A 17,179-nucleotide genomic window follows, 5' to 3' on the forward strand; every position below is an offset into this window, starting at 1 on the left:
CTAAACTCCTGCGCTGTGCTCTGTCTCCCGAACGTCACAGCTCACCTGTTTTCTGAGTTTGGTCAAGACAATAATACTGATAGAAATCAAGTACTGTATACAAAACATGCGTGGTCACGTGACGGTCGCAGTTGCGAGTTGAGGGCTCTCTGACGTCAATTTCTGTCGGCAGCAGATGGCATTAGACTGCCAAAATGGCTGCACCCTTTGATGCATGAAAACGGGCGGATTAATGTGATTAATTCTTATTCCAACAACGCAATATTAATCGTTGTTTAAAATAAATATTTTGTCTTGACTTCTGTGTTTTTCCCATTAGTTTTTATTTACCCCATAAAAAAAAAAGAAAAAAAAAGTAACCTGACTCAGTTTATTGACTTATTTTAATCCTCAGGAGGGAGGGAATAAGCCTAGAGGCTTGAGAACACGCCTCACGCACATACACAGGTACAGTGATAGCGGTCGGTGACTTACCTGATAGTGAGAGTGCGCATTTCTTCGGGGGTGTTTTTGAAGTGGAACCGAGGGGGGACTAACGTGTTTGTTTGCGGGTTTTTGTCCTTTTTCTTCCGCCTCAGCGTGCTACGTCCCAAGGTGATGAGCGCCGAGGAGCGGGAGCGTCTGCGCGCACTCTTCGACACCTACGACGCGGACCAGTCGGGCAGCATCGAGCGCGACGAGTTCTTCACGATCTGCACCGAGTTGCAAGTCAGTCCCAGCGAGGCCGAGCGCCTCTTCAACCGGTTGGACGTGGACAAGGACGGCACCATCACGCTCCCCGAGTTCATCAGTGGCTTCCACGAGCGACACCGCATGGACGTGGAGCAGGAGCCGAGACAGGAGGAGGACGACGACGAGCCGTGCGCTGTCGCCTGGGAGGACTTCGCGGCCCGGCTGGGCGAGCAGAGCAAATTCATACCCAAGTCAGTACAGCCATCGGCGCCATATTCTACTTAAGACAAATACTCACACATCTAAGTACAACGTGTATACAGCCTACTTTCTCAACTTTTTTAGACCAACTGAAATCAAAGTTAAAAAAAAAAAAAGGGACACAATGAGTTGTATTTAAGTCAGGTGTGTCGAACTACGGTCCTCGAGGGCGGCTCTCCTGCCTGTTTTCCCATCTCTCCCTGCTGCAACACACCTGTTTCAAATGATCAGCTCATCAGCAAGTTCTGCAGGAGCCTGATCCTGATCCCGATCGTTTGAATCAGGTGTGTTGGACGAGGACACCTCTACAAGCAGCAGGGCGGCCCCCGAGGACTGGAGTTTGACACCCCTGATTTAAGTTCCCCAATAAAAAGTTAAAATGGAGACAGTCACAACATGAAGGAACACGTAGGGACCACTAATGTCAACAGATTTGGAAACGCAAGATATTCCCCATTCATGGCCTCAGCTATTCAGGCATGGCACTATACTGGGGCTAGGAGGTGCTATAGCCCTGTCAGAAATCTGTCTATCCCCCCTTTACACCCCCCACAGCAATTTAGTTATTTACTTATTTAATTATATTTTGTACTTAGGTACATTTCAGTCTGTACTTTTTACTTTTACTTAAAATGGAAATCAACCCAAACATTTTTTTCAAAAATATGTTCACAGCAGGCCCACTAGTTGAAACATGACATTCTGATTAATGTTGCATTTGTGAAATATGAGTTAAACAGCAAAATCCACCCCTTTTAAGCCATTTCAGGGGGCGGCCATTTTGTCATTTTGTCGACTGGAAATGACATCACAACTGCTCAGGTCTCATGTAACGACCAATCACGACTCAACTTTGGAAAACAGGTCAGCCGTGATTGGTTGTTACCAGAGCCCTGAGCAGTTCTCATCTTTAAAAATACAGAAGTCACAGAAATAGGAGTAATATAAGTACATGCCCAGTTAATGGATTGTGGTTACAACATCATAATTGCATTTCACTTATTGAACTAAACCAGCCTTGTGAAATAGGCAGATTTTTTTGTGTGGGTGTATTTATTTTTTAAGGGTTTTCCCATTACAAAATAATGGAAATGCTAATACGTAACTGATTGGAAGGTCAAATTGCCACCATCATTAAAACGTTATTAACTGTACAGGCCATGTTTTAAGTAACATTGTAACACTACTAAAAAAAATAAAAAATACTCACCCACATTCAGAGTTACTGTACAGCACTGGTTCTAGGTGACAAATAGTTTAATCTCGGGAGGTGGCGGGACACCTGTGATTTGGATTGTACGGGGATTTAGGGGGATTTCACCAAGTGCCAAATCAAATTTTGGGCTGTTTTGTTTTGGTAATGGCCTGGTGAGCTGAGTGACATGTTGGAGATACCTGTTATAGCCTAATTAATTTTATTATTTTATAATGAACATGAACAACACTCAAGACTTTCAAGTCAAGTCCCAAGTCTTTAACACCCAAGTGCAGGTAAATCCTCAAGTCTTTTTTTTGAAGTAGCAAGTTATCAAAAGAACGACTGTAGTTGACTTGAGCGCAATCGCAGAGCAGGATTTTCCCGAACGTTCCTGCGTTTTTATGGGCCGGTCAAACCTTGTGACGGTCGCCCCAACTTTCGTAGCATAATGTCCGCCTAACTGCCCACTCCCCGTCGATGTTTCCGTTTCATCGCGTCCGGCCAGCTTGCGACCCAGTTCGAGTCACCACTGATTGTATAGATTTGTGTATAGCCCTACTAAAACTTAACTGTTAAAATGCCCAATGTATGGAGTGAAAAGCCAACTGTCATTTTTTGCGATAGTTGGATTGTGATCTTGTGAGTACATTGGATTGTAATTTAAATTTTTGATCAAATGTAATACATTGTTGGAGGGAACAGTAACCAATTTTAGATTAATACACTAATAAGAGTAAAATTGTACAACTTCATTAAAACGTTGTGTTCGGTCTGAGGCATGAAACTCCAGGTCTGAAAATAAGGCCCACTCCGGCCTCGCTTGGAGATGTGTGTGTGTGTCTGCGTGTGTTTCTGTGGCGTGAGCCCCAGGAGGCCTGACATGGGACGTGGTGCTGCACTTTTGGAGGACATTGATTGTCACAGTGGTAGTGTGTGATACACAAGCACTAAAGAAGCTTTCTTTATTCCTGGTCAGCTGATGGTGGACATTTTGACAGTGTGTATTAAGTGCATCAAAGACGAGTTTGTGTGTCCATGATGTAAGAAATAAATGTAGCGACATAACGGAGGTTTGATTTGAAATGAACCTGAACGTTCCCTCTCAGTTGTTCCCTCTGGACGTTCTCCAGAACAACAATTATTGGGTCAACTTCGCCTTGTGTATGTTTGTGTATGTTCTTGGTCATAGTCAACACGTGTGTGCCGCGAGCTGTTGACAGACGGCGGCCATGTTTGTGTGCTCAGCTCGCCCTCTCAGTCAACACACAAGCGCTACGTCACACACTTTCATCACACTCTGTGACGTGTTACACTATTGCTTTAAACTCAGCCATGAATATATATAAAAATATATATATATACATATATATATATATATTAGGCCAATGGGACAGTGACCTACCAGATCCATGAATGGTAACGTGAAGTCTTAATTTTTCTTGTTGCAGACAAGATCTAGTGGCGACATTGTACCAGAACATCAGTGCGAACGAGCCTCGGCTTGTTCCTCAGCTTGAGAAAGTTCTGCTTACCTTCATCAAGGAGAGCAAACAGCAGAATTCTGAGATGGAGAACCTGGCACTGGCCATCAGGCGGTAAGTGATGCATACATACACACACACACACACACACACACCTACAAACACGTACACACACCTGCACACACACCCATCCACACGCGCACACGCAGATTTGCGTGTTTTGTGTTTGAAGTAAAATGATGTTGTGTAAAAGAGCACAGGATCAAGCATCCATGCAACTGAGCGAGATGGAGGAGGAGATGGACCAACGCATTCGCATCACTGAGAGGAAAGCGCGTGAGCAGGTGGGACACTTCATTAGGTACACCAGTATGATCACATCCAAATAATGCTTACTTTTGATTGACACTGCCAGGGAGCTATTCATTCAACAATATAGTTTAACCACAAAACACTTTCAAAGTTTTTACACTTGCATGACGAGTCAATAATATGAAAATACTTGAAATGTTTTGCCTGAACAGTTATGGAGGTGTGTGTAATATGTTGGTCACCTTATTACCTACCGGTAGTCTATGTGGTTTTTTTTTTGTTTTGTTTTTTCACAAATATACCCTGAGCAGTTTGTTCAGTTCTTCCCTCATGTCAAACAAAAATAACTGATCTGAGATCAGATTGATGGTAGAATATGACTGTAAGAAGCATGACATCATCTCAAATTGAGGTCATTTAAATAGCTGTCATTGAGAAAATATTTATTATGTATGGGGTTGATTTCCTCCTTTTAAGCTTTTTTTTATTTGCACAGTTGTTGTGTTTCATTCTATTATGAAAGAGAATTAAACATCCCTCATAATTAATATATAATATAATAGTTATCCCAGCATGTATTGCACAGGCAATGCCAACATTGTTTTAACACAACACTGTATTTAAATGTGTCTCGCTCAAACCGAAAATTACAAAATTAGCATATTAAAGTTAGCACTGAGTCATTCACCCGCACGTAAAAAACTTACAAACTTGGGAAAAAAATTACAAGTTAGCTACCACTCGCCAACTGTAATTTTTTTTACATTGGTCCACTTTATTTGCGTTCAGCTGCTTCACTTGGTGTGCAGTGGGCCTTAACAACTCACTCACTCACTCACGCTAAATTTTTTGAAAAGTTGTGACATCGGGCCGGTGGTGCGCCGGGATCCCACCGCGGCACCGCTATCAGCGTGTGTACACACAGACTTATGTAAGCATACTCAGCTGACTCTGGAACTGCTGTTTGCTTTGTGACACACCAAATTAGAGGCCACTTGTTTTTGACGTGGCTTATGTTTCATTCTAAAGCAGTAACGGGTGATCGAACTTCTCGCAGGAATGTCCACACAATTACACTGAATGCTCCTGTAATTCCAATCGTTGGAAAAATGTGCGAATGATTGATGTGTGTTTTGTTTTGTTTGTGTGTGGTTGTGTGTATAGGAGAAGAAGCGAGGGGAGACGGAACTTCACGAATTGCAAAGAAGTTATGAGACTGAAGTGTGTGAGCTCCAGTGTAAGATCCAGAGGATGCAAATGGTAACCGCAGGCATTTTTTTTTTCCTAAAATAAAAACAACGCCGGCACCTTATTTAAGTTATGATAGGTCAGCCAAATGGATGTTTACCAAGAAAAATTATAATGAAATATTTTGAAGTAAGTATTGTATCATTACAGCCAAGATAAGCATATACAAATTGAATAAATGGGTGTTTTCAAGTGTCCGGTATATTTTCGGAAACACTGACTTCTATCAAGGGTGCCACACTTAAAGCGTCATAGAATTAGAAGAAAAAAAGTTGTAATTTGATGAGAATAACTTTGAAATATTATGAAAATACCCACCTAAAGGTGAAAATAAATACAGACATAAAGGTGAAATACTATATGAATGTAGCCCAAAATGACCACAAAAAAATAAACCCACAGTGCTTGATCTAAATTTGACATATAATTAGCATAGTGAATTTAACGATAATTGTCAGGTGGGTTCTTTGAAATGTGATCTAACCAATACGTGGCGCTCAGATTGAGGAGAAGTACAAGAACATCACAGTAAACGATGAGAGTCCGGCCCTGAAGAAGAGGATCAACGAGCTCACGCTGGTAAGACTACCGCAAGCAACCTTTTTTTTTTTTTGTATTGTTCCTTAATTAGTGTTGCATTCAGTGTTGCATCCCTGCATGTTGCTCTTTGTAGGAGAATCAGCGGTTCAAACAGGAACTACTCAAGTCCCAAACCAAAGTGGCGTGTCTGCAGAGTGACATGGACTCACTCAAGACCGAGCTCACCGACCAGAGCATCAACTATGAAAGGTCATTACGTAATCCTTCTTTATTTAGCTATTTTATAGTGATATCAAGAAAATAAAACAATTGAGGGATTAATTCATTATGATCTGTAATTGAGTGATCTAATTCATCTATTTTTTAATCCTACTTAAAAATTGCTGAGCCCCAAAGCCCCCAGTTGTCTGTACGTATGTATCTGTATTTATAGTGGACATCTTGTGTTCAATTACCCATTGAGCAACTGTTTGGCGCATTTATCAGCCAAGTCCCTGGTTTCTGTTTTGACGGCAATCAGTGCAAAATGAGTTGAAGTTCCACTCACCATAAATAAAGTGTTCAGTCACCCCAAAATAACCGTGATTGTGAGTTGAGGTCCAGTGATACATTTGTCCGGTTTGTATGATGGGTCATTGGACGCTGTTTGCAACACCTCAATTAATCCCTTGTCTTCAACTATGTTGATCGGTCTGCAGTTCATCGCTATTTGTTTTGGAAGAACATTCGTCAGCCTGTCTGTCGCAGACTTGCTCATGCGCGGGCTGTTTGAGCTTTGCAATCACTTGTCACATTAGTGTCTTCGTTGCTATCATTAGCTGTAGCTTTAGTCGCGGTTGGTTACTTGGCATTTCTGTGGTAGGCTTGAACTGCTTCTTTGGTAAGCAAAGTCCTTCTTACAAAGAAGGCATATGACTCTGCATTTATCAGTAGTGCTGTCAGGGCGTTTTTTTTTTTAAATTTACCATTCATTTGACCAACAACTCTCACATGCGCCTCCATTTTCACATCTTCTCTCTGCTCCTGAACTTGCCCTCCCACCTACAATATCAGGTTATGCCAAACACAATGATAGCCAATCAGTGTCCACTTCAGTGTGTGACACTGACCATTGTCTTTTACACCCTCAACTCAAACACAAGCCCCACACATCAAAACGGATTTCATCATCAAACAGAAACAGTAAAGTTAGAGATTAAAAATTAGATTAAGGAGATTGAAAAAAATAACGCTGACCGTAATTAATTCATCGCAATGAATGCACTATTTTGACACCCCTACTATTTTTATTGAGTTTAAAGAACCAGTAAGGAACATTTTATGTGGATTGTAATTGAAATAATCTGTTGTGGGACCTGGACATTGAAAGTCAGAAGCTAAAGAAGTCACATAATGCTTGTGCTAACATAACACATGTCCTAGCTTCTCCACCATGCAAAATAAGTCACAGATGCTATCGCCAACACAACAGGTGTCCTGATGTATTTGCCAATATTAAAGGCCGCTACAGAAAGTCACAAAGTTATAGACAAAAGCGAGAGATGCCACATCTTTGAATGGTAACAATAGCACAGATGCTAGCGCAAACACAATACATGCCCTGACTGGTCTCCCAATATTAAAGACCACGACAAAAAGTAACAAAGAAACAGTCATAAGTGAAATAATCCACATTTCTGCACAGTAAATTTAGCACAATGCCAACACTACTGCAACTTGTGTACTGGCTGGTCAATGAAGTAACAAGTAAGACATGGTCAAAAGCAAAAGAAGCCAGTAGCCACATCTGTGAACAGTAACTGTTGCTCATTTGCTAGCGCTAACGCAATGTGTCCTAGCTGGTCCACCAATATTATAGAGATTTGACATATTGAAATGATCAGAAAGTATTGCTTTAAACCACATTAATGCTAACAATGGTGTGTAATGAGGCAGATATAGGATGCATTTCTTTTCGCTTTCGACTGGTTCAGGCTACTTGGATTGGGGCCAAACAGGGCAGTGACCCACCAGATTCGGCATATGGCACTACGATGAAAAAAGCTCTGTTTGTGGCATTTTATATGGCATTACTGCCCCCAAAGGGCTGAAACAGAACATCAATCAATCAAGCCAGTCAGGCAGACATGTTCAGGACTTTTTTGACCTTGGTAGAGGTTACCACAAACTCCTGAAAAAGCTTGAGTCATTTAGGGTCAGAGACAGACAAAACGCCCCCCTGTGAGTGTCGTCTCCCAGAGAATGGGGGGAGTTTTCTTTGTCACCAGGCGAAACAGGATATCCTGGAGTGTGTGGTTGCCTAGCAACACAACACAGCAGAGGCAGAACAACGGTTCTCCTCAGTCTTGTTTTTCTTATCATAAATGATACACACAGCTGCTTAGCGGAGCCACGGATGACCTCAATGTGAAATCATGTGACTTACTCATTAGACACTTCATTTGGGACATACAATCGTGATCATCACTTCCAATACATACCGTATCCATCCAATTTAAAAATAATGTGTCAGCGTAGTTTTTGTTTGGAAACAATTGAGCAGTTACATTACTCAGGAACAATTAAATGTAATGAAACCATTTTAAGAAATTTTCAGAAACTACAATACAAAAAAAATGAAATTTTATTTCAAAATTTGTGTGTCTTCAAAAATGAAAGTGGACGAAATCACTTGAGTAAAAAGAATAGATTATCTTTTTAGGTCAAGTGTTAAAACTACCATACAAAAATAAAATAAATATTACATAATGAGATTTTTAAATTTCTTTTCTAGGGGAAAAGCAATAAATAAAGTGTAAATCACTAAACAACAACCATAAATATTGGCCTATATTTGCAGAAATCGCAGCTATCACATTACACTGATGTCGATCAATACACATATAAATATGGATATTCATTCTTTAATGGATATTCAGATTTACAGTATCCGACCAATAGACAACACACATTTTTATTTTTCCCCAAAAGTATTCTCACATATAATTCTGGTCAAATTCCAAAATAATTTAGTAAACCTTTGAGGAAACACAGTAATTTTCCATGGGTAAAATTCTGAACTTCCAACTATTTTTGATATGTAGCCTGAAAGGCGTTAAATATGCACCAACAACAAATATTACTATTCGTTTATTATTTAACTGATATCAATTGCAGGGACGAGGAATTAATGAAGCAGTTTTCTGAGGAGAGAGACATCCTGGAGAGCCAGATTGAAATCCTGCAGTACGTCACACCACACATAACGAACTGCATTTTACTTTGATTTCAGAGAAGACATAATTTTGTGAAAACATCAGAATAATAATCATCATTTTTCCGTGTGTGAAAAGGGAAGCCAACAGGAAACTCCATGACAGCAATGACGGACTGAGAGCCGCTTTGGAGAGGACCAACAAGGTAGGGAAGAGGGGTGGAAAAAGTCTTCTTTGTACATTCTTATATTTCGTTCATGTATGCTATTAAATAAAATTTTAATTAACTTAGTTTAAATAATACAATTTGATATACAGTCGACCCCCGCTTATACGTGGTTTGGCAATCATGATTTAGCATTATTGCAGATTTGTTTTCTTTTTTTTTTTTTTAATTTTACATTTTTTATATATTGTTTTTTTGCATGGGTTTTTTGCCACTGTTTTTGTGGAAAACATTGAAAGCTAATCAGCATTTCCCCCCCAATACATTTTAATGGGCATCAATTACACAGGGATTTTTGCTATTCAGGCCGGTCGGCGGGAGTCGACATTGTACACGTTTCAACATTTTACTTTTACAAATGACCTCGGCCATCTTTCTGTTTTAGGACTTCAAAAATGCCCCTTGGAATATTTAATTTTGTTAAATAGTGCCGTGTATGTGTGTGTTCCAGTCAAGTAACAGCGGGTCCTCAAGCGCCACGAAGGACAGACTCAGAAGTAAAAGCCTCGCCTACCCGTCGCCATATGCTCTGGACAGGTGAGAGTGCGTTTCTTACTATAAATGTCATCCTAATGCTGCTTTTCCACTCAGATTATTTTGCAAGGATGTGTATCCTGGTCAAAAACGTAATTGTATTTTTTGGAGTTTCCCAACACAACCCCCTAAAAGTCATCCAGTAGCATCACTCGGAAAGTCGGGGGGAAAAAAATGAGCCAGTTTCGCCGATCAACACAAAATTGGGTGAACGTGTCTTTCATAACAGGACGCATGGAAAAAAAACTCAAAGATCCATGCCTGAAACTGAACAGATGTGGGCTCATACGTTAACAAACTCCTTGTGGACAATTCACTCAAATGAGTTACAATCGGAAGCAGGTATCCGAGGTGGATGATTGAGATATGCCAAAGCCGTCTCATGTGGGCAGAGAATGTCATCAAAGTCTGATGCCCATTTTGATGATTTTCCATGAAAAAGGAGGTGCAAGAGCCCGTTGAAGACAAGTTGCACTTTTCATTATTTTTATTCTTGAAGCAGTTTCTCTGCAAAAGGTTCTGTGTACTTAAGCGGCCAAACCTGATGAACCAGCTTTCAAAATAACCCTCCAGCCACTCAACGTGAATTCATCCTTCCATTGCAAGGACGGGCAATTTAAATGCTGGAGGGGGGGGCCACAAATTTTCATCAGTGCAACTCGGGGGCCACATTGGACCACACACTTCCTAACCAGATGTATGTACAAAAATGTTATTTTAGATATGGACAAAATATGTATATACATGCAAAATACGTACTCCTAATATATTTCATTTTTGAACACGGCCTTTTTATTGTATTGTATGTAAAGTGCTTTGTTACAGCTGTAGCTGTTATGAAATGCGCTATATAAATACAATTGTATAGTATTGTCACTCAGTAATTTTTTTTATATGATCAATGTACTATGTTTGTCCTGCATATCATTCCAAATCCACCCAATTTTTTTTTTTTAATTATACGCACTCATGTTGTATTGGACCCAGTCTAAGCGCAACTAAGACATGTTTGCCATCTAGTGGTGGTTCGTGATATTACAATTTAAATCTACAGTCAACCCCTGCATATTTGCAGTTGGGCACCCGCAGATTCACATATTTGCATTTTTTAAATCTTTTTTTGGGGGTGAATATTTTTTCATATTTTAGATTTTTTTTTTTTTTTTATGCTATTTTTTTCCCCCATTTATGAGTTTTTTTCCCCTATTTTCTTTTTTTTTTTATAATTAACTCCAGGGCAGTCTGTTGCCTATCCCCGTTGTAATGTGTATGCTTCTTTCGGGTTCCTCTTTGCAGGTTCTGCCAGCGCACCGACGACTTCCCTGTTTATGGCCGGCAACACAGCAGCGACTCACTGGCCCTGGCGCTGTGCGACCCGGGTCTGAAACGGCGGAACAGCAGCGAGTGCGAGGAGGACAGCCTGCCCGAGATCTACATGGACAGCGGCCTGTCCACGCTCCGAGGCTCGCACGGCGGATACGACTCAGAGCAGGAGGTGAAAGGGCTGGAAGAGGAGGAGGAGGAGGCGGTGGAGGAAGAAGAGAGGGTGAGCAAGAAAAGGGAGGAGTCGGTCGCCCAAAACATGATTGAGGAGACCTCCGATGCTGAGGTGAGGAATTAATTATTCAAATGTACGTTGTTGCCCATGCAGTCGAATTCCATCCATCCCGTTTCTGTCGTGCTTTTCCTCATATGACTTTTGTGTTGTGTAGGAATGAATGACGCACTCCAGGGTTTCTTTGGAGTTGCACTTGGTTTAATTTCGTTACCTGATGAAGTCTGCGCCAATTAATCAAAATGCGACCGTACAACGTGCCCCTCGAACACGGAGAACAATATGGTTCTTGGCAATGAACGCATGAAAACATTGCAATCAAACCATTACATCAAACACCCTCTTACAACCAAACTGCGGTTGAGGACAAAATAATGGATTTTTTTTTCGTCCTTGAAAATGTTCTATTTAACTTTTTACTACAATGCATTTAAATGCTTACATTCTCCTATTTTTAATGTTCAAACTGTGCTTAATGTTACAGTGACTCAAAACTTTATTAAGCATTAAGCTTTATTACATATGATACAATGCATTTTGATTTTACATTGCAGTTGAATCGACCTTTTAATACATACATTTAATCTTCAAGACTAATTTGTTTAAAAACACATACTGTATGTAGGTACAATTTTCATTTAATGTTTGTGTGTAATACTGTACTCTAGATTTAAATGGAATCGTTATTTAAGTACAGTATTTTTCCTGTATTTCAGTGCAGTGTTAACAATAATACTGAATAAACTTTTTAATAATAATACCGCTGCCTAGTTTTTGGATGACGACTACGTTACTATATTTTAATGTTAGTCATTATTTTTTGACGTGCTATGTGGTACAACGACATTAAAGTACACAAGCTATACAGCCATCAACATATTAACTATCCCAGGGGCGTATTTCATGTTTTTTTCACCGGGGAGGTGAAGGACAGAGCAAAGGTTTGAACCCCTAACCTCAAAAATGTGAGGCAGAGCTGTTGAAGTGCTCGACAAGTTCAGCACAAGCAACAAGAGTACCTTTGCTGCCCTCTAGTGTTCAAATCTAGAATGATTAATATAGCAACCCAACTGTATAATTAACGGCGGTAGACTGCCCCAATACACCCCAACAGGCATTCTCAAATTTTTGCATGCATGCATATTAGGTCACCAACCCTTTCTATTGATTTGATTGGTATGCGTTTTTGTTTAAATGTGCACAAACAGGCCACCACATTTTCTACACCTGTACAACCTATAGTTTAAAAAAAAAATCTAGTTTTCCAAAGATAATGAGAAACGGGGTCAGGCAGAGGACCACAACGTATCGCCCCAGTCATCCTTAAATGCACACGAAGCAGCGTATGTCTGATATTTGCTTTTGTCGTGTGATTTGACACGGCAGCCGGCAGAGACTCAAGATGGCGAGTCAGCGTTTGGCTCTTACAGCAGCTCCGTTCTGGACTGGAAGCCATCCGAAAGCGTTCGGACGCCCGCCTCCACGGACCTAACCACGCCCGCCACCACTCACACCAGAAAAGCCATCAGCGCCATCAATGTGCAGGTGAGACTCACGAGTCAAATTTGACCTAGACAGTATGGAATGGTTGAAGCGCCGATATCGACAGTTGTGACGCTCCCACGTTGTTGTCCTTAGAGGGAGGACAAGGACAGTGGCGACTTAGGCTACATGACGTCCGAGAAGGCTTACAGGATCGTGATGGCCGGAGACGCCGCCGTCGGCAAGTCCAGCTTCCTGTTGCGCCTCTGCAGGAACGAGTTCAAACTCAACTGCAACGCAACCCTCGGTGAGTTTAGCATCTTTAAAGCGACGCGATGTAATAATATAGCCTACGAGTTTGAAGCTAAGCCATCTGTCAGTAACGATTTGAGGCAGGGGTCCCCAACTACCGGGTTGCGGGCCGCTTTGGGCCCTCCTTACGCCTACCACCATCTCTCCGAAATCAAGACATGATTAGATAACATGCAAATTATGTTTTAAACTAACAGTATGTATTAAGTGGACTTTTAGTATGTACACTGTACATTTTTTTTTTTAGTCTTTTTTTTTTTTTTTTCAGTTTTTTGCCTTGAAACAAATCAATATTGACAATTGTATTCACAACATTGGCTAAAATTACACTCAAAAACTACATAAACCCCTGGGAGCAAGAACCCATTTTTTACACACTCGGCTTTAATTTGGTCAATAAGCCAAATGTTTTGTAGTTTTCAACTGCTTGGTGATTAATGTTTGAAAATATTGTTTCTTGTGTTTGTTGTTTTTAAATATGATATGTATAATGGATGGATGGATTATTATTTTATGGCATCTTGATTAGTTTTATTTTGTTTGTTGTTTATTTTATTTTATTTTTTTTGTTTCAGGCGTGGATTTCCAAATGAAGACGTTCATGGTAGATGGCGAGCCCACTCTGTTACAAATTTGGGACACCGCTGGACAGGAGAGGTGTGTGTGCGTGCTAGTGTGTGCCCATGTGCGTGTCTGTGTCACGTTATCATGAAGGTTTTGTTGTGCACAGATTCCGCAGCATCGCCAAGTCTTACTTCCGGCGAGCTGATGGCGTGCTGCTGCTGTATGACGTAACGTGTGAGAAGAGCTTCTTAAACGTGAGGGAGTGGGTGGACATGATCGAGGTAAACGGCAAACGTTTGGCTTCCATCACATCACTTTCCGTTCTCGTGTTTGGATGCTTATCCTTGTTTCTCTCTTTTTAAACAAGCAGCCGATACGTAAGTGCTATCAGGGGACTCTTTTGTGTGTTGTGTGATGAAGCTTTGCTATGATTCGTGGTCATGATGTGTGTGTGTGTGTGTGTGTACAGGACATGTCTCAGGAGGACATCCCCATCATGCTGGTTGGAAACAAGTGTGACCTCAGGCAAGGGGCAGCCAACTGTGTGCCCACTAGCTATGGCGAGAAGCTGGCAATGGTGAGGATCACCATTATTATTATTATTATTATTACTGTTTTGATGCAAAATCTTATATAGCATAGACTCGCTATTTGTTGGGCATAGAGACCAAGCACTGATGTGAATAGCAAAAATCCGATTGCTGCCCACATAAAAAAGGTTTGTAATTGTCCTTTGTTGCCACAAAACGGCGTCAAAGTGCTATTGTTGTATTAAACAAATCTTAGGCCGGAATAAATGCAGCTCCTCCCCTCAAGTCAAAGGAGGTGCTTGGCACCAAGATGCCACCAGATGACGGTAAAGCATTCATTTTATGTTTCTCAGTGAATAACAAAGGGTCAGAGGTGGGTAATCCAGGTCCAGAAAGTGAAAAGCGAGAGGAGAGTGGCAGCACAACAGTGAGAGCCATAAAAGAGTCAGAGCAAACATAGATATGTCGCAATTTGGTAAATTTCATATTTTTTCAGAAATCTATACTATTGGTCAGTATGTGTGTTATTTTTACAAATGATTCACCAATCTTAAAAGTTGAAAAGGGCCAGCTCTCTTGGACGATGCTATGTTAATGATTGAACAACTCTCCTGAAAAGTGATGATTTTAGAGGTACGAGGATTCCGCCCGACACCAGCACTCATTTTATGAACTGATTCGTTGTAAAAATAAACACATAATAAATAAAGTCATCTTGAATTCTGCATATAATACCGTTTTGTCTTGTGTTTATTCAACCAGACCTACAACACTCTGTTCTGTGAAACCAGTGCCAAAGATGGCTCCAACATCCTGGAATCTGTGCTGCATCTTGCCAGGTAAGAGCTTTGCTGCCCTCTAGTAGTGTGCAACCACATACCCTCACTTACACCAGTGTCCCAATTTGCGAGTTTTTGGACTTAGGAGCCATCGCATGCATGATTTTTTAAAAGATGTTTTGTATATTTTATTTTACAATTTACAAAAATGTGAGTTACAAACGAGCTTCAAATGCACCGCCGCTCAAGTGAAGAGAACGAGAAATTAATAAATTCCCGTACTATAATGCCTTTGTATGCGGGCAAGAGGAGCCACAGTCGCTGAATATTTAACGTGGCAAACTTTCAAAATGAGAAGACTTGCGAGAAGCCGCTGTAGGCCGCAACTCACGTTCAGATGCTCACACGCAGACAAACGTCCAACCCGACTCCAGCTTCTGACTCACTAGGCCACTCCCCTTAAAGTCACACACCCAACAAATGAATACTACACTATGTACAGTTTATTTCTTGAGTTTCTTTTATTATCTTTTATACAGTAGAGTGTCATTTGTCTTCATTAAAAAATGTCATAAAAAATTGTGGGTGTTTTTTGGTAGTAAAAAAAAAATTACGTCCTTTCAATTTCATTTGATGCGAAAAAATGAAGGTTCCACTGTACAGTATTGCTTTCCTCTTTTAAGAGCATATTTTAACAACTAAAATAATGTTTCCTGTCTTGTAAGGGAGGTGACCAAACACGCTAAGTTGGACCAGACAAGTGATTACCAGTCACTGCCCAATTTGGACGCTCCCAGGAAAAAGCCCAACTTCTCCTGCTGCAACTGATCCACTCGTTAGGTCTGGATTGCTACTGATCCACTAGTTGGGGCTGGATTTTATATATATAATCAAGGAAAACAAAATGCAGCAAAAGGAACAAATACTTTGTGGTTGTGAAGACATTTGAAGTGACTGGAAGTATAGCAGAACAAGTGCAACTTTTGTCATTTCTTTGAAAATGTGCGTGTACTGAACTTTTTGGAGGCGTTTTGCCATTTGGAACTCTTGTGTTCGTCATGTTGCTATTTGCTTATTTGTCATCACTTTCCGCACTTTGTAGATCAGACAGATTAGATGTGAACGCTTTAAGAAGAATGTGAAGGTATGTTTTAGTATGTGACATATTGTTTATTATGGAAAGATAAGGCTTTATTTGATCGTTTTTGTTTGTTGTTGTTGTTTTTCACATTATTTTATGGCAATGAGCTCAACCTTCCATTGATGTCCGTTTCATTGCACAAGAGCTAACTGTCCGCATTTATACACTATTACACTCTTATTCAACCTTCAACCTATTGTTTATATGATTGTCGCCCTACAGTGTTACACTCGTACTACTGATGATTTTATCAAGTGAAAAGATTGATGCTTTATTTGCTGACAGCTTATCTATTGCTGTTGTTGTACTAAAATGTGTTTTTACAAAAAAAAAATCTGCGACTGTTTTATTATTACGTTCATTCTGTCTCTTATTTATAATTGAAATCGTTGGTTCTTTGAGCGCAGTCAGTTTTTTCGTTTACCCAACATGTTTCGGCAGAAGTCTTTCGCCTTCTTCAGTGTCACACGATGGTGTTTGACTCATCTTCATCAGCTGATGTTCAATGAAGGCGTGACCCGGCTGTCAAAACTGACAGGTGGGTCACCGAAACATGTCAGGTAAATGATAACTTAAAAAATGAAAATTAAAAAATTCTGAGATAAAAGAACCAACGATTTCAATCATTGTTATGTCATTGCTTTACTTTGTTTATGTATTGCATATGGTGTCCAGCAGGGGGCTTTCATTCTGGTACTGTGGGAAAACCATCCATCCGTTATCCAAACCATTGATCCTCACAAGGATCTCAGCTGTCCTGGGGCAGTAGGCGGGGTACACCCTGAATTGATTGGCAGACAATCGCAGGGCACACACAGACAAACAAACATTCACACTCACAATCATACCTCGGCACAATTTCAGAGTGTCCAATCAACCTACCATGCATGTTTTTAAAATGTGGGAGGAAACTCATGCAGGCACGGTGAGAACATGAAAACCCCACACAGGAAGCCACGACATCTGCATTGTGAGGCGGACAAGCTAGCCAGTCGGTCACCGCGCCACCCCACTTGGTACCCGGGAATCAAATTTTGGTTGTGAAAGATCAGATAATACGTCATTTTTTATTGACCATTACACCTGCAACGCTGTGACACCATTCAACTACAATTCAAATTTGAGATCACAGCACAACTATTTTCCAACG

The 17,179-nt window shown here is 40.6% G+C and overlaps 1 protein-coding gene across 2 annotated transcripts; it reads left to right on the forward strand.

The window, feature by feature from the left end:
* The first annotated feature begins 456 nt into the window (after window positions 1-456).
* On the forward strand, window positions 457-16,436 carry rasef (RAS and EF-hand domain containing). Of its 2 annotated transcripts, XM_086030265.1 has the most exons (17): window positions 457-923; window positions 3,580-3,726; window positions 3,866-3,956; window positions 5,089-5,184; window positions 5,674-5,751; window positions 5,846-5,961; window positions 8,869-8,937; window positions 9,045-9,111; window positions 9,584-9,669; window positions 10,963-11,275; window positions 12,608-12,766; window positions 12,860-13,010; window positions 13,591-13,672; window positions 13,746-13,860; window positions 14,049-14,156; window positions 14,872-14,948; window positions 15,614-16,436. In XM_086030265.1, the coding sequence occupies exons 1-17, from the start codon at window positions 598-600 to the stop codon at window positions 15,714-15,716; spliced, it is 2,184 nt and encodes a 727-aa protein (XP_085886391.1). In that variant the 5' UTR covers window positions 457-597; the 3' UTR covers window positions 15,717-16,436. The 2 variants fall into 2 exon arrangements, 1 of the variants encoding a protein (XP_085886391.1); XR_015086766.1 differs by lacking the exon at window positions 15,614-16,436 and having other exon boundaries at window positions 13,746-13,956; window positions 14,872-14,914.
* The last annotated feature ends 743 nt before the right edge of the window (window positions 16,437-17,179 follow it).

The sequence above is a fragment of the Filicampus tigris genome, chromosome 5, assembly GCF_054856515.1.
Source record: "Filicampus tigris isolate MCC_2025a chromosome 5, RoL_Ftig_1.0, whole genome shotgun sequence".
In the NCBI taxonomy this organism is placed as follows: Eukaryota; Metazoa; Chordata; class Actinopteri; order Syngnathiformes; family Syngnathidae; genus Filicampus; species Filicampus tigris.

Bases quoted from the DNA above. Each gene is read 5' to 3' on its own strand.
- rasef (XM_086030265.1), top strand. From the start codon at position 598: ATGAGCGCCGAGGAGCGGGAGCGTCTGCGCGCACTCTTCGACACCTAC. The intron at 924-3,579 runs GTCAGTACAGCC...TTCTTGTTGCAG, and splicing joins CAGAGCAAATTCATACCCAA to ACAAGATCTAGTGGCGACAT. The intron at 11,276-12,607 runs GTGAGGAATTAA...TTGACACGGCAG, and splicing joins AGGAGACCTCCGATGCTGAG to CCGGCAGAGACTCAAGATGG.